Source organism: Myxine glutinosa, chromosome 6 (assembly GCF_964187855.1).
Source record: "Myxine glutinosa chromosome 6, kmMyxGlut1.1, whole genome shotgun sequence".
Taxonomy (NCBI): Eukaryota; Metazoa; Chordata; class Myxini; order Myxiniformes; family Myxinidae; genus Myxine; species Myxine glutinosa.
The window spans coordinates 187354656-187372732 of NC_136266.1; the positions used below are offsets into that span (position 1 = coordinate 187354656).

Here is an 18077-nt window from a genome sequence, read left to right on the forward strand (position 1 = left end):
TTGATCCTGTCCCCGAGCCAAGGTGCACCTTGTGCTATCAACCGACCTGTCCTTCCCTGCCATCAATCCCTGTGTAAGTCAGCCTTGTTCCGTTTGTCTGTGGTCTGTCTGGGATAGATAAGATTGTATCTAAGTGCCTATCTCTTCTGTGTCTTTTACCTCACTCTACCTTGTAATCTACCCCTTTTCTCCACCACTAATTATATCCTCCTCCGGAGGTCTTGAGAACTGTACCCCTTGCGTCGTTTCATTTATCCCAGTCGTTGTGTCCTTTCCAATCATTGATTTAGCGTAGCGCGATTTGGCCAACGTTCGAGTGGAATCGGGTGAGTTGGGGAAGAATCGGGTAAACTGTACGAACACGGCGGCCATTCCGCTCGGTCAAGCAACATCTTTAGCCGTGTCCGTAACAATATTTTACATGGACAAATACCTTTTCTCCCAATATTTGCCTAAATAGTGATCTTTAAATGTGGAATTTGAATCAGTGAAATAGCTCTGAGTAATTTTCAATTAATATTTCTCTTGTAAACAGAAATTGAGACTTGTGGAAAAGCTAAAGGACAGAGGGCAGCAGGTTCACAAACTGACGTAGGATCATAGGAGAACAGGGAGACAAAGACATGCGGCACACAAATGGATACTGCAAGACGGAAAGGGTGGGAGAAGGGTTAACGAGAGTATAAGAGCAGTGGTAGACAAGGAAGAAGGCATGAGGTGATGATGGTTAGCACTTCTGATGGGGACAGACCCAAAAACTTCCTCGGGCCGAACCCACAAGATTGTGGGAACAATTGTGACCATACAAAAAGAGGAAAAAGAAGAAGAAGAAGAGGAAGAAGAAGTAGAAGAAGAGGAAGAGGAAGAAGAAAAAAGAATAAGTAGAAGAAGAGGAATAAGAATATGAAGAAGACGACGAACAAGATGATGGTGATGATGGTAATGATGATGGTGGTGATGACGATGATGGTGACGATGATGATGGTGATGATGATGAGGATGGTTGTGGGGCAAGTTGTCACTTTCGACACATCTCTTAAATCGACAATACTGAGAAAAGATCAGGAAAGGTCATTAAACATGAACAGAAGTGACAAGAACAAAGGAAATAAGACAAGATGGAAAATGTATGGAAGAAAAAAAGGGGGGTAGAGGGAGGGCAGAGAGGAGGGAATTAACAACAGATGGGTGAAGCAGTAGCAAAAAAAAAAAAAAAAGGGGGAGGGGGGAAACATGCAGGGTGACAAGTTCACCTTTAATCTCAGAGGGCTTTTCCTCCAAAGCTCTACTCTCAACAGAAGTAGCAGCACTGCAAGATGCAACTTGTGCCAGATCAGACTGTTGTTGATATTTCTGCTGCCAGCCCTTGATCTTTGTCACGTCGTTGGTCTTTCCAGTGCGAGAGATAAACTGAGAGCTCAAACCTAGAAAACAAGTGCAGAAATATACAACCGGAATTGAGCAAACTGTAATTCATGTACTGTACTACAAAACAATAAAATGAAGTCAAAATGCGTGCGTGATGTGAATGACACTCAGGGTTCCTATGCAGCTTGGAATCGTCACATGAACAAGTGATCGTGTTTGTGTGAAAAATACACGTTGTTGTTCAGTTTAGGTAAGAACAGAACAACAACCAGCGAATTAAAATGGCATTAAAAAAAAAAATTGGTGTCACACGCACAATGGCAGTTATAGTAGTACTGTTATGGTTCTAAGAACCATCCTCTTCATCCCCACCCCTCCAACCCGCTAACCCCTCTGCCCCACCCCTCACACCTCCCCTACCCATCCATCACCTCCCCTCCCTACCCACTCCTCACCCCAACCCCTCCCTACCGACCCAAGCCAGAGATCTGCTGTGAACCAGGAGGACCACCTGTCTGTCATTCGAGGAGAAACCGCGTCGTTCCGAGGGAAAGATCATTGCACTGAGGGAGAGACCGTTGCCCAGTGGGAGTGACCCTGGGTGTGAAGCGCCATGCAAGTGGTGAAAGGTGGGAGGAAGGGCCGCCTGCCTGTTTCTAAAAGGAAACTCGTGTTGTGCTGAGGGGAAAGACCGTTGCCGAGGGAGGGACTTGTGCTGCGCTACACACGGGTGCCGTGCAAGTGGTGAAAGGCAGGCACCAAAGCAGAGATCACTGGTGGAGGATGACGTTGCACGACACTACATTGCACCACACCATCATACTAACCATCCTCACCTTCCTCCTTCTACCAGTATCAGCATGGCTCGGCTGTCCGTTGACGGTGCTCAAGTAAGACAAGGGCCAACTCTAAGCCCTAAACTTTGGCACTATCCCCCCAACTTCATATTTTCTTTCATATCTACTTTTCTTGGAGTGTGATTCTGCTGGGCCTATATTTTCTGTGTAAATAATCAAGTAAGATTGGAGAAGGAATCTAAGCATGAAGTGGGATTGAGCTTTTTGGGTTGTGATTATTGACTGTGTGGTTTCTTTTATTGTGACTTGTGCTTGTAAATTATAGTTGCGCTTGTAAATTATAATTGTGCTTGTAATTGCTTTCTTTTTGACCATTGTAAATTGTAAGTGTGTTGTTTTTGATAATTGCTTGTAAATACTTCTGGTTTCTTTGGTAAACAGTAGTTTCCAACCTGCCCGTTTTGTCTCTTTTTCTATTGGCTCGACTAAGATGCAATAGTGGTGGCTTGGGAAGTTCTTCCCCAAACAAATGTCTCCACAACATTAGCCCGTCCGTGCTCGGCTGCCCCTGATTAAATAAGATAAAGCAAGGATGAACCGAGGGCATGACCCCGGTTAGGTTGGCCACGTCACCCCCCCGGGTAAACTGTTTCAGACAGAGGACCCTGGGAAATTTGGTTTGATCGGCGTTCAATGTTGATTAGCAACCTACCGGATCGCGGAGTTGTCCACGGACGGTGGCCTCAGGACCGGTAGTCAGGTGCAGCCCGAGAAGTCCCCTCGTGGTGAACACTAAAGCCCGGATCTGTAGCAGTATTAATGATAGATGACTGTGTCTATTACTTTGCCCACTTAATAGTGAAATGAAAAAAAACTTCCAAAAAAAAAGAACAGGTATAGAAATGAGACTGATGAAAAATAAAACACAGGTGCCTTGAGGAGGTCATCTGACAAATTGTGCCCAAACCACCTCAGAACCATATCAATTTACTGTGCAGCAGTTAATCCCATCGAGATAAAGGAACCACAAAATTCCTCACTCATTCTGCTTGCTTACTCTACCAGAGGGTATAGAGTGGTGAGTGTGCGCCATTTCCAGGAATCAAGATCTTGAGTGTATCGCCACGTAATATGGGTGCCCCAATTCTCTTTTTCAGTGTGACGTGACTGTGTACATTGAAGTGGTTCTTCATTTGCAGTGAGGTCTGTGCCAATGTGGAGGAAACGCTGATTGATCCGAAAGGGGTCTCGTCACATAAAAATTCTTATCTGACTGTAGAAAATGCGAGAACAGTCGTAATCATCACAAAGGTAGGAGGTTGTGCTGTACACCTTCTTACTGGCACGTTCCTGTTGAAGTTGCAGCTGTCAACAGAAAGTATTCATTACAGTTATGATTGCTCATACAATGCCTTCAGAAAGTATTCACACTCCTTGACTTTTTCACATTTTGTTGTGTTACAGCCTGAATTTAAAATGGATTAAATTTGGATTTTTTGTAACTGATCTACACATAATATCCCATAATGTCAAAGTGGAATATTGTTTTTTAGAAATTTTTACAAAATAATTAAAAATGAAATACAGAAATATCTAATTTACTTAAGTATTCATCCCCCTGAGTTAATACTTTGTAAAAGAGCCTTTAGCAGCAATTACAGCTTGGAGTATTGGATATGTCTGTATCAGCTTTGCACATCTGGATTTGGAGAGTTTCTCCCATTCTTCTTTGTAGATTTACTCAAGCTCTGTAAAGTTGGATGGGGAGCGACGGTGAACAGCAATCTTCAAGTTGTTCTGCAGATTCTCAATGGGATTCAAGTCTGGGCTTTGGCTGGGCCACTCAAGGACTTTCACGTTCTTGTTCTGAAGCTACCTTCTGAAGCTGTGAAGTTCTGTTCAAAGCTGTTCCTGGTGGCGTCTGGTCAAATCCGTTTCTGGTGTTTGTTCCCCCTCCATCCCCTCCCTTACCTCAAATGGCTACACAGTTGACACCGCACGTGACAAAGCCGAATGCCTCAACTCTGTGTTTGCCTCAAAATATTGTGTCCCAAACCCATCTCTCTCTGTTCCTACCTAACCCAGTCGAACCCAACTGCTCCTGGACTTGGTGTCCTTCTCTCCTGACAAGGTGGAGGAGTTTTTGTCAAACCTCGACTCTGATTCTGCAACTGGACCAGACGGCATCAGCCCACGGGTCCTAAAATCCTGCTCTGCCGCTCTATCTCACCCTCTCTGTTCTTTTCACCCTCTATTTTGCTCAAGGTCATCTGCCAGCATCCTGGAAATCAGCAAACATTACCGCTTTACACAAAAAAGGTGCAAAAACAGATCCTTGCAACTACAGACCAATCAGCCTGCTCCCAATTATCAGCAAAGTCATGGAATCCATCATTGCTTCGGATATCAAATCCTTCCTCTTCTCCAATGGCTTGATCTCCGATCATCAATTTGGATTCAGACCAGGTCATTCTACTCTGGACATGCTGCTTCTGCTGTCTCAACAATGGATGGAGGTCCTCAATGCCAAACAGGAAATCAGAGCTGTCTCCCTTGACATATCACGTGCCTTCGATACGGTCTGGCACCCAGCTCTGCTCACCAAACTCTCCTCCTATGGTATCCATGGAAATCTCCATGCATGGCTTGCGGACATCCTCTCTGGTCGTAGTCAACGTGTGGCCCTGAATGGATTTCTCTCATCTCCCCTTCCTGTTCAAGCTGGAGTTCCCCAAGGCGGTGTTCTGGGCCCTGTGCTTTTTCTGGTCTTGATCAATGATCTCTCCGACTCTCTGGAAAATCCTCTCTATCTCTTTGCTGATGACTCCACTCTCTGCCGCTCCATTCCTCTTCCCTCAGATCGGCAGTCTGCAGCCTCCTCACTCTCTGAAGACCTGCACAAAATCACAGACTGGTCAAACAAGTGGAACATGTCTTTCGATCCTGACAAATCTCACACTCTTACTATGTCTCTCCGAAAAGATCGACTGGACAACCCTCCCATCTACTTTCTCAACAATCCTCTCCAAGAAGTTCTGTCGCTCAAGCTTTTGGGTCTCACTATCTGCCATGATATTTCTTGGGAAAACCACATTTCCAAGCTGGCCTCCAAAGCCAGTCGCCGACTGGGCATCCTCCGTCGTGCGAAGTCCTTCCTCGGCACACCTGAGCTCCTCACCACATACAAGGCTTTCATCCGCAGCTCAATGGAATACTGTTCTCCCCTATGGGCCGGTGCTCCTGCCTCACACCTAGCTCGGCTTCACGCTGTTGAAACCAAGGCTTTCAGAATCATTGGAATCTCCCGTGATGAATCTATCTCCGAGGGCCTTTCACTCACTCACCGCAGGCAGGTAGGTGGTCTTTCTGTCTTCTACCGACTCCTCTCCGGCCTTGCTCCCCCAGCTCTCTCCGTGCTTTGTCTCCCAAATATTCCTACAGGTCGCACAAGATCTGCCAGCAACCCTGTGATGGTTAAACTGCCAAAATCTCGGCTCTCTGCTCACCTTCACTCTTTCATTCCTCTTTTCTCCCGCCTCTGGAACAAACTCCCACACTCCCTTCAATCCCACTCCTCCCTCCAGGTCTTTAAAACTGCTGTTCACCACCAACTCTTATCTTCCCCCATCCAAAACCTTGATCTTTTCTACCCCCGCTAATTCACCCCAGATCCACCTTGTTTGAAATTCCAACTTCTTTCCTGGAAGTCCTGGCAGTGTCCATACGTTTTATACCTCTCCCACCTCCCCCCCCCCCCCCCCCCACCCAAAGCCCTCTCCCTCCCACAGATCTCTCGATGTGCCTGCTCTCAAATGTTGTTTGTGTCCTTCCCCCTCTCTCCCCATCTGGTCTACCGCTCCCGATTTTATATGTTTTATGTGTCGGTTTGTCTTTCTGTGTGATTAATGTTAGCTCTTTCACGAGCCTCGATCTTGTATACAAAAAAAAAGAAAAAAAAGAAGCCATTCCAGTGTTGCTTTGGCTGTATGCTTTGGCTGTCTGGGTCATTGTCCTGTTGGAATGTAATTCTTCGCCACAGTCTAAGGCCTTTTGCATTCTAAAGCAGGTTCTCCTCAAGAGTCTCCAAGTCCCTGCCGCTGAAAAGCATCCCCATGGCATGATGCTGCCACTACCATGTTTCATGGTAGGGATGGTGTCAGATGGGTGATGAGCTGTGCTCGGTTTCCGGCAGACGTAGCACTTTGCATTCAGGCCAAAGATTTCAATTTTTGTCTCATGAGACCATGAAATCTTTCCCTAGTTCTCTCAGTCTTTCACCTGCCTTTTTGCAAACTCCAGGTGTGCTGTCATGTGCCTTTTCCAGGAGTGGCTTCGGTCTGGCCACTCTCCCATAAAGCCTAGATTTGTGAAGTGCTGCAGAGACTGTTGTCCTTCTGGCAGGTTCTCCCATCTCAGCCAAGGAACTCTGTAGTTCTGTCAGAGCGGTCATTGGGTTCTTGGTCACCTCCCTGATCAAGGTACCTCTTGCCCGGTTGCTCAGTTTGGTTGGACAGCCAGCTCTAGGAAGAGTCTGGGTCGTTCCATATTCTTTCCATTTCCTAATGGTGGAGCTCACTGTATTCTTGGGAACTTTCAACACTCTAGAAATTGTTTTATACCATTCCCCAGATCTATGCCAGCTCATAATTCTATCTCGGAGTTATATGCACAGTTCCTTGGACTTCATGGTAGAATTTCTGCACTGGCATGCCCTATCAACTGTGGGACCTTTTATTGAAAGGTGTGTTATTGAAAGGCGTCTAAATCATGTCCATTCAATTGGGATGATCATCTCAAGGATGATCAAAGGAAATCGGATGCAACTCAGCTCAATTTAGAGTCTTCGCAAAAGGTTTGAATACTTATTGACTCGACATTTCAGCTTTTCATATTTATTTATTTTGTAAAAATGTCTAAAAAAAAAAAAATCCACTTTGACATTATGGGGTATTATGTTTAGATCAGTGACAAAACAAATCTCAATTTAATCCATTTTAATTCAGGCATAACACACAAATAAAATGTGAAAAAGTCAAGGAGTGTGAATACTTTCTGAAGGCACTGTACATTTGGTATCGATTTGGTTTGAGCTGGAGATGCCCGAGTGTCTGTCCCATGTGACAAGACTGGGATAAGAAGACATTTATATAACCTAAGCTTGGTTAGACACCACAGGAGTTGTAGTTTGTTTAAAGAAATGCAAAAATGCAAAAAATGCAATTTTTTTTAAACAAAATACAACTCCTGCGGTTATTCAAGTGAACGAATGAGTTGTTAGGGTTAATGTTAGTTATTTTTTAAAACAATTAAAGTTATTTAAAGGATTTCCAAATAAAATAATTGCACGGTGCTTGAGATAGAGCAGGAGCTCTGATTAAAACTAGAGGTTCCAGGGAACCTGAACTCAACTGGTCCATATCAATATTAGTCCAGCAGCTAAGCTAAATATAGCATAACAATTGTGCATTTTGTGAGGAAAGCACCAAATTTGGCACACTAGTAGACTATCATATTATGAAAAGATCTGGATATTGGGCCATCTCAGATTCAGAGATTTGATTTTTGCAAGATTTGCAGATTTTGCAGATTTGCAAGCTGAGATTGCAACGCCAGGGACGGCCGACTTCTTCCTGCGAGCTGCCCACGTCACCCGCACAAGAAGAGCTCATCAAATCACTGCAGCGGCACTGCACATCCTGCAACACCGTGCGTATGAACGCCATTGTATGACATATGCTGATGATGCAGAAGACCTGCCTGAGTTCGAAGACTGGTGTCACCAGAGAGGAGAAGACATTCCCAACTTTCAGTACTGGGCAACTGTGCTGGAACTAGAGATGTTGGTACTGGTCTACGTGCGTTCTCTGCGGCAGGCTTCATTCACGATGTACCTTGATGCCCTGACGGAACTGGTCCCATGGTTCCATGCCTTAGACCACACACACTATGCCAGGTGGGTCCCTGTTCACCTGAGGGACATGGTTGCACTCCCAATGAAGTACCCAGATATAGCCAGAGAATTCAGGGCTGGCAACATCACTGTACAGAAGACGAAGAAGGTGTTCTCTTCGATCCCAATCGAATCGAAATCTTGCAAAAATCAAATCTCTGAATCTGAGATGGCCCAATATCCAGATCTTTTCATAATATGATAGTCTACTAGTGTGCCAAATTTGGTGCTTTCCTCAGAAAATGCACAATTGTTATGCTAAGTTGCCCCACTATATGGTTAGAATTGGTTGCTACATTAGGAAGTACCAGATTGACAAAAATTGATTTTTCAACATGGCCGCCCTGCCGCGCCCATTTTTGGGCGTGCAACGCCCAAATGCAATCCCAAACTAGTTTATGTCTTAAAGATGCTGCATAACAAGTTTCATCAAATTTAATCAATATTTGTGACTTTTAGAGCGTAGACGTCGAATTGTTTACAGACGACAGACGGACGACGGACACTGGGTGTCACCAAAAACTCAGCTGGACATAGTCCAGTTGAGTTAAAAAAGAGAGAATGGTGCTATCTGGAAGTGAAAAAAGCCTGTTCTTTTGGCTTTCCATTATTTTCAAGTATTTTGATGACATGTAACCTGCTGTATATAGTTTTGTATATAGTTTTGGCCCTATCTCTCAATGGTGAAGAAGCACCTAAAAATACTTGTATCCAGATCCGGAGATCGTCACCAAAATCTAATCAATTTGTCCTTGTCACACACCCAACCTGTAAATCAAGTGTCGTCCAAATATGTCCATAACGTTTTGACATCATGCTCACAGGCAGACAAACAGAGGTAAAACATAACCTCCGCTCACCTTGGGTGGTGTTAGAAATGGAAATAAAGAAATGGAAAAAGTAAATGTTTTCAATAAAGAAATGGAAATCAGCAGAGTAAAGACATACCAGTTGATTCATTGCGCAAAGCTTTGGACTTCTGTATTGTGTTCAAAGCTTCCTTCAATTTCTCCCGCAACTGCTTCAAGCGACCTCGAGAGAGATCGTGTGGCACTGTGAACACAATACTGATTTGTAGGCCGTTTCACTCAACTTCACAAAAGCAAGACAACCAAAAAGCAACTACTCAATTTATAATAATCAGTATCATTCCTATTTATTAAATGGATCAAAATACAGCAGTTGTGTTTTTGGGAAATGTTTCGACGTAGAGAAAAAGTGAACAAAAATACAACTTTCAATGAAAAATAGAACTCAAAAAGCGAACCTTGTGAAGAGTAATATACGAACAAAATGAAGCAAACTGCAGATGCACATACAGACAGTTACCAGGCAAGATCTTACATCGACTGGTGTTTTGCTGAAGGTTGGCGGATGAAATGGTAGATTCATTAATCGGCATGGCAAAATCTTTCTGATTAACCAACGCTTCCTGAAAGTAGATAATTTCAAAATGTCAAAATAAATACATATGAAAATAAACACTCACAAATAAATACATGAAGGTGAAGAATTAAGTTGTATTCCTACATGTTAACTGTTCACTCCATTTTCACTATTTTGAATGTTACATTTTACCATCAAGTCTTTCCTTATTCTGTTTCCACAAACTGTTTACATTGTTATACTTTTTTTTTAAAGTAGATATTGAGGCTTGTGTTATGCCTAAGTGATGATATAAGGAATGCAGTGGGGTGGCAGAAGAAAGAAAAATCGTATTCAAAAAGAAGGCAAAGGATGAGGGAAAGTTTTTTGGGAAGAAAAAGTAATTTACAGGGGAGGATGAAGACAAACACAGAAAAGAGATTCCACAAGAAAGAAAAAAAATGTCAAAAACAATGGTAAGTTAAGAAAAAATTTAATAAGAAGACGTCATGCAGAGCACGATACTTGCAAAATTCCCCCATCCACCCCTCCCCCCTAACCTCCCCCCTCCCAAAAAAAGGTTGCCATTGATCCATCAAATTGTCCATCTCGTCAATATGATGAAAAATGACGATTTTCCAGATGAAAATTGATGATTTTAAAAGTTTGACCTAGAGTTGACCTTTGACCTTTTCACCTCAAAAATAGTTGGTTTCTCAATATTCAGTGATGCACTATGTAATTGCTGCTAATATTTCAGGTTAATAAGACGAAAAGGTCATTTTTCAGATGAAAATTGATTTTAGAAGTTTGACCTTGAGTTAACCTTTGACCTTAAAATAGATGGTTTCCCAATTTAGTGAAGCACTATGCAAATCCTGTTAAATTTGCAAGTCAATTGGATTAAAATTGATGATTTTTCAGATGAAAATTGATAATTTTGGGAGTTTGACCTTGAGTTGACCTTTGACCTTTTGACTTCAAAAATAGTTGGTTTCCCTATTTAGTGACAATATGCAAATGCTGTTCAATTTTCAAGTCAATTGGATGCAAAATGGCAATTTTATTATTTTGACCTCCAGATGATCTTTGATCTTTGACCTTTGACCTCAAAATCCTTCTAAATCAATAGGCTTCTCAACTGTGACAACTCTCAACTGTGACGACCTCTATAGCTTAGTGAAGTTTCATGACGATTGGTTTAGAATTGTGACCTGTAGGCGAGTGACAAACCAAAAACAGACAGACAGACAGAATAACAAACACAACCGACCAATGTAGTTGAAAAATCTTCCATTTTGCAAGTAAAAAATAAAAAGACTTGGAAAAAGTGTTGGCAAGAAGTGAAATGGGTACTTGTATTATACAAGGTGTCCATAAAGTTGTTGTGCAACTTTGAACTTATAACTTTCGATGCATACTTGATGGAATCAAACTATAAATGAATTGTATTTGTGATCGTAGCCTTCAGTTCATTCAAACAATGTGGTTTTGACAAGTAGACAACAGTTTTCCTTCAATAATAATGATAATAATTTTAGATTGTGTGTCAGTCAGTGTGTCTCCTCCATTACTTCAAAACCAACCAGTAAAAAGAGTGTGTGTGTCAGTCCGTGTCTCCTCCATTACTTCAAAACCAAGAAACCTAGCAGCCCAAAACTTTGCATCCAAAGGAGTGCATGAATGAAAAACTGGATGTTTGGGCAAGCAAAGACACCTCTTTTGAAGATAATTTACGGCTTAGGCCGAAGAAAATATATTGCTTGTCTCTGGTCAGACCAAAGTTCCAGAATTGATGCGGCGATGCGGTTTTTTTTTTTCCTTTTTTTTTTTTGAAAAGCATGGATTGCACATGTAAAGGTGTTGTTTTTTGTGTCCTCATGCCTTGCGGTCCTCCTCATCTGCTGTGGTGCCGTCCAGAGAGAAATTAAAGACAGCCAATGGGACTGGTCGGCCTTTTTGTAAATAATGAACACAAGCTTAATAAGTTATTTTAAAATGTATTTATTCTGAAAATCATTCAGTTCTTCAAGCATATTATAGACTGACTTGCATGGTTGGTAAACGAGTGTTTTTTTTTTTAATACAAACATGGTGTGAATACCTTGTTGTACTATTTCTACAAGTAGGCAAGGTAGCAGCATTTTCAAGATACCCAATACCCCTCACCTGTGATGTATTGTTGATCATGCTGGGTGACTTAAACCACCAGCATTGATCCCTATTTAGGAGGACTGTATGAAAATAGTGTCAGTACAAACTAGGTATCGATCAAAGTCAGTTTGAAATATGGATCAGATGTGAACAACTTTTTTCAATACACGTTCACAAGTGTGCAGATGGAAAAGAAAGTATGAAAATGCAGCTTTATACCAGGTAAAAATTCTGTGTATGACAAAACATACATGCAAAAAGATGCATATCTTGTAAGCAAGTACCGTAAAATGAGGTGAATAGGGGCAGCAGGGTGAATAGGGAGGGACACAAACTGAAAAAAAGTTCGGAAACGTTTTTCGCTGAAGATTTATAACCATACTGATTTGTTGATATTTGGGTTGAAAGTGTCTCTTGTTTTTTAAAAAGCAACTTATAGTCCCTATTAACCCCATATATGGGTTAAATAGGAATAAATAGGATTTTTATGGCTGTCCCTATTCACCCCATTTTACGGGTGAACAGGGACAGTCACTAATACAAAAAATAATAATAATCAAGAAATAGGGACAGTTTGGAGAAACTTTTTATCCCATTTTTTTTTTCATTGGCACCATGGTTTATATTATGGGTGCATATTATGTGCATCCATCTGAGCTATCAATTTAGCAGTAAGTTGGAAACTCAGGATTGTTTCTTGATTATTATTTTTTTGTATTAGTGACTGTCCCTATTCATCCGTAAAACGGGGTGAATAGGGACAGCCGTAAAAATCCTATTTAACCCATATATGGGGTTAATAGGGTCCTATAAGTTGCTTTTTAAAAAAAACAAGAGAACACTTTCAACCCAAATATCAACAAATCAGTATGGTTATTAATTTTCAGCAAAAAAAGTTTCCAAACTTTTTTTCAGTTTGTGTCCCTATTCACCTTGCTGTCCCTATTCCCCCCATTTTACGGTAGTGGTGAAAATTAAAATACTGACGGGAGTGATGAATGAATGATCGTTTTAAGGCCATTTTCCCCACGAGAGGAGGGGGTTAGCCTTGCGGGTCCCATGACAATCATGGTTCCCTGTTTGAGGCAATGTTTTTATGGCCGGATGCCCTTCCTGGCGCCAACCCTTGGTCGCCTCTTACGATGCGCAGGGATACGGTGTACCTATTCTAAACCAGGGTACACACCGGGATCATTCATCCCAGCAAGCTGGTACTCAATTTGCCGACCTCGGAAGGATGACAGGCTTAAATGTATGTAAGTGATGATGTAAGTAAGATGTAAGTGATGTAAGTGATGCATAAATGAAAAAAATGCAAGAGAGGCCTATTTAGTGGGGCGGCTTAGCCCAAATATTCAAAAGAATTGTGCATTTTGTGATACAAGCACCAAATTTGGCACAAATGTACATTAATATGTTGCGAACATTTTCAGATATTGGGCCACTTGAAATTCCGTAATTTTTTTTTTCAAATTTTTTCAAATTTCGTAATTTCAAATTTTTCGGGTGACACCGTCACAATTTCGGTCTTCGAGGCCGGCCGATAGGCAAAGTGTGACCGGAAGGGACGAGGTTCTCCTGACCACGTGGCCCTCGATCTGGGAAGCGAGAGGCGTTCCATTAGTGGACGCGCCCCTCACGCCCGACTTTTGGGCGGCCCCGGCAGGCCGTTTGTTTTGACGTTCCGTGACAGGCCCCGCACCCCCACCTCCGGGCCGACCGGAAGCTTGTGCTGAGTACATCATACCTGAACAACTCAGTGAGGCAGAACACAGCAGTGCACACCAGGGTGACCCCTTCAGTGCATAAACCAATTAACCTGTCCACTGCAGGGCATATAGAAATGAAGTTATTTTCTGCATATAATAATAATATAAGTTGTTCTATATAACAATTTCTGTTATCACCACTACCACTACAACTACCACTACTACAAGCTTTGTCTGGAATTTTGTGGACTAACAGACAAACAGACATACAGACAAGCTGGGATCAAAACATTACCTCCTTCCACCATTGAGTGTAGAGGTAAACATCATGGAAATTATATCATGCCCTAGATTTAATTCATGCTTACCCGTGTATTTGCTTCACTGGTTCACAAGGTCTTTTGCATACATGTAATTCAGACTCTCGTCTTCATTGCTGACCACACAATGTTCGCAACATATTAATGTACATTTGTGCCAAATTTGGTGCTTGTATCACAAAATGCACAATTCTTTTGAATATTTGGGCTAAGCCGCCCCACTATATCGGCCGGCCTCGAAGACCGAAATTGTGACGGTGTCACCCGAAAAATTTGAAATTACGAAATTTGAAAAAATTTGAAAAAAAAATTACGGAATTTCAAGTGGCCCAATATCTGAAAATGTTCGCAACATATTAATGTACATTTGTGCCAAATTTGGTGCTTGTATCACAAAATGCACAACAAGTTTGCTATGCTGCTACACTAATTGTTCCCTCATCATGTTCATTTCACGTACATGTATCAATACAAAGTCTTAATTTTTCTGCAGCAAGCAAGTCGAAAAGGCTAGAAACCATTCCTCCCCATCACTGCAAATACCAACAAATATTTTGCTTCAAAGACTTCTTTCTATTTGACTATTCGTCAAATATTAGAAGTTTATAAACTTCCTTTTTCTTTTCAAAATGGTTGACTTCGTTGGAGTAGCTTTGCAGGTGTGACATATTGGGTATATGTCCTGAGCTTGAGGTCCACTCAGCAAATCATCTGCCGATGCACAATGACAACAGACTGCTGCGAACACGCCAGAAGAATAGTAGGTCACCTCAACTGGCTGAACACATTGCAAGTCCTTCCTCACAAACACTCTCTTCAAAATATGCTCTCCCTCGGGATCTAAATCATGTGGCACAAAGTCTTCAAGGTCTGTCCCACAAGTGTAGTGAACTTGACTCAGGGCAGCATCCAGCTGATCTAGTTGCTCCTGTTTTAGCTTTCGTGCTGCATGCAGGACCCTAGGTTTATCACACTCCTGACAAGAAACTGTTCTTTTGACACGTGCTGACGTTTGTGCAGATGGATTAAAGGGTAGTCCATGGACCGTCTTTTGTCCTTCTTTGAGTGATGGGCAGTCACGTTCAGTTGTCGGAGTTCCATACACTTCAGTAAACCTCTTGTAGTGGAGTCCATGAGCAGCCATGATGGGATCGGGAAGGTGATGGAGCTTTTCAAACTCAGCTTCTGGCAGTCTTGGAGCTTTGTGGAATTGACATCCAGGATCAAAACACTTCTTCACACAGAAACTGTAATGTCTGACTTGGCAGTGCTTGTTAAAGAAGTTCTTCAGACTATCTGATTTGTTTAGGACTTTCATGGTGGCTTTTGGGGGCAAATCTGCATCGATCTGGTGGACATTGTCATGATGGGCATCCATTTCATCACGAGTGGCAGGACTAAAAGATTTAAAGGGGACGTCCTTCAACTTTAACTGGCGGAACAGGGCTGATATCTGGCAGAGGGTGTCCTGGAGGCTATCAGACAGTGGGTCATTGAGGGCTGGGTCCTTTGTGGCAGCTGTACGGATGTCTGTAACACTATTGCACTTGGCTAGCAAAGCCTCCATTTCTGGTGACATTTCCTGGCACATGACTCCAACAGCCTGCAGAGCTAAATTCAAAATCGACATCATTCGCTCACATGGATTTTTCCAGGAATGGCCAGGTGGTGTTCGTACTGCAATGACGGCATCAAAATCACCCTGAAGGAATAATGCAATGAGTGACAGCTGTACCGAGAGGTAGTTTACTCTGTGGTCTGGACCACCATCAGAATACAAGAACATCACTTCCTTCAATGGTTCTTCACCACATTTAAGAATCTTTATCATCTCTGTGGCATGGCGTAAGGGTGAGGAGGACTGGAAAACTGAATCCTTCAAGGCAGTGTAGACTTGACCCTGGTAAAAACTGCCCTCTATAGTCTCTGGAATGTCAATCTGAAGGACTACACTAGGTGTCAAGGTCATCTTGGTAAAGTCATGGTCCGACACCTCAAAGGACTGGTTTAGGCCGATCAGAACTTTCTTGCCCCTCTCGACTGCGGCAACTGGGTGTCCAGGTTCACCAACTTTCACTTTATGTTTGTCATCAACACACAGCATTTCTGAATGTCCTCGCAGCATGGCAGCCATCTCCTTTTGATATCGAAACAAAGCAGATGAATAGTGGGTGTCCTGATGTTCTTTGCACAACTGCCTCTGCTGTATCATAAATTTGATTTTAAGGCGGCCTGTGTACTGCAAAGATGCCTTTGATGTTGGTTTTTTTGGCCAGAACTGTAATCGAAGCCACTGCGGTGATGGTATGGGAACATCTGGAGGACACTCCTTTGAAACACATTCAAGTAGATTTGGGACAGACATAGCTGTTGCCAAGTGTCACAGTTCCATGACGTCTTTCCATGACGTTCCATGACGTCTATGGGGGTCTAACATCCAAAGTGTATCGCAGAGAACCCCCACAAAATGTTCTCCACGGTGTCGGTATTCCCTCCTCCAACCGAGGTCACCGGCACGCAAAAATATTAGGATGGAGTTGTAAAGTTCAAACTTCGCATTTTTTCGTGTCATGTCTCGAGCACGGGGCAGGCATTTTTCTGTGGCAGACTGCATCATGAGTTCAAAAGCATTAGTCACCGCGGCCCTCTTTTGAACAACTGGCATGTCTACCACAAATTTAAAATACTTCCCGAATTCCAGACAGTCACTAACTTGTTCCGTAAGGGGGATAGCTTGGAAAAATCCGCCGGGGGATAATCCAACCATCGCAGTGACCTTCGATCCAGCGTGTTCTGCGTCCAGGACAAATTGATCAGCACTGCCGGAGGCCAGAGTCCCATCGCACACCGATTCGTACACATAAAGAAGACTTGCCGAGCCATCACACGATACAATGCCGAAAGGTCGAAGAGTTTTCACTCCACAAACAAGAGGTACAGAAATAAGCAGCATATTTAGACCACAAAATAACTAAATTGACACAATGTTTGTCCTAGTTTTCACCACGCCGCCATTTTAATATACATGTGTTATGAGCTGGCAGCGCAATTCCCGCGAGGCGCGCATAATTTATGTTTAATGTGCTCTATATTGATCATTTGCTCTATATATAGACAGCGCGCGCTGTTGAAGGTACCGTTGGAAATTTTGAAAAAAAAAATTGTTGACGTGCAGGGGCAAAATCGACGCGCGCGCTGACCAGAGACCGTAAATATATATTTTTTGGTTACCTTCATGAAAGGCTTTATCCTTGGTCAGCCCAAGTTCACCTCGCAGGGCTATTTTAATTCGGCCTACTCAAAAAGGCTCGACTCAGACACACAATATACTCTCACGGCATAATTAAAGTACTGTATATAATCAAAATGTTTCAGAATTAAGGATAGTATCTCACGGACTAAATAAGTGTCAAATCTGGAGTAAAATCGGAAAACTTTTGGAATATTACCTATTTTTATAACCAAGTATATACAACTATCAGGGACCCTTTTCATGGTGGTTTCCCTCCCCTCCGCCCCCCCCCCTTACCCCAAAAAATCTTCCCCATTCTTCCCTGCTGCCCGGATTTATCAAGACAGCGTGGTCACTGTCAGAGTGCCGATCGGTCCCCATCGACCGGCCCTTTCCCTCTTGTCTCTCTCTATCTGTCTCTGTCTGTCTCTCTCACTCTGTCATAACCCCAACTTTGTGAAGGCGGAGGTACACCATCCTGGATCTGGGGGATCTGTGAGTCGCTCCTGCAAGATCTATCGGTTGGTTGTCTGTGCCACAGGCTTGTTTAACAGAAATGTCCGGGGCTATACAACAACAACAACAACAACAACACCAACAACAACCAAGTGTATTTATTCAATCAAAGCATTAAACTTAACTTTATATACTATTCGGACGATAATATCGAGTGAAGAAAACATTAAGGAATGTGCAGAAAGTGTAACTTCATTGATTGCAACAAAAATAATTAGCCAGCGGAATCGCTGTGCTTTACAAGCTGCTTTTCCAAGCCATGGCGACACAGTGGACAGAGGTTCTTTTTTTTTGGCAATTATGTACACAATCTCTTTTCTCACTCTTTTGTGGGATCCCCTTTCATTATATATAGTAATCCCTTGTTTTACGGAAGGGTTACGTTCTGCAAATTCCTTCTGTAAAGTGAATTCCCATAAATCCAAACAAAGTTTTCATTATAGTCCCATTATATAAGTGGAGCTAGGTTTCTACGGCACAAAATCTTAACTCGACGATGTAACACATACACTTAATAAGGCAACAAACTTTATTACAATACTTGAATAACTATCACTGCAATACTGTATAAGTGTACTAAAATGGAGATCAGTACTGTACACTAACCTGTGTTGCTTGTTGACCTCATTATAAAATGTAAAAATAAATTGTTATAGTGAGAAAAAA

General features: G+C 42.5%; 1 protein-coding gene across 4 annotated transcripts in view; it reads right to left on the reverse strand.

Annotated features, from left to right (window-relative positions):
- The window catches only part of LOC137429055 (uncharacterized), a 346812-nt gene that overhangs the window by 252822 nt on the left and 75913 nt on the right, over window positions 1–18077 (reverse strand). For all 4 annotated transcript variants that reach the window (XM_068119076.2, XM_068119074.2, XM_068119077.2 and 1 more), the window contains exons 5-7: window positions 9460–9547; window positions 9064–9168; window positions 1254–1424 (exon numbers count right to left, since the gene is read on the reverse strand). In XM_068119076.2, coding sequence (XP_067975177.2) covers window positions 1254–1424; window positions 9064–9168; window positions 9460–9547 — 364 coding nt within the window. The remainder of the gene's footprint in view (window positions 1–1253; window positions 1425–9063; window positions 9169–9459; window positions 9548–18077) is intronic.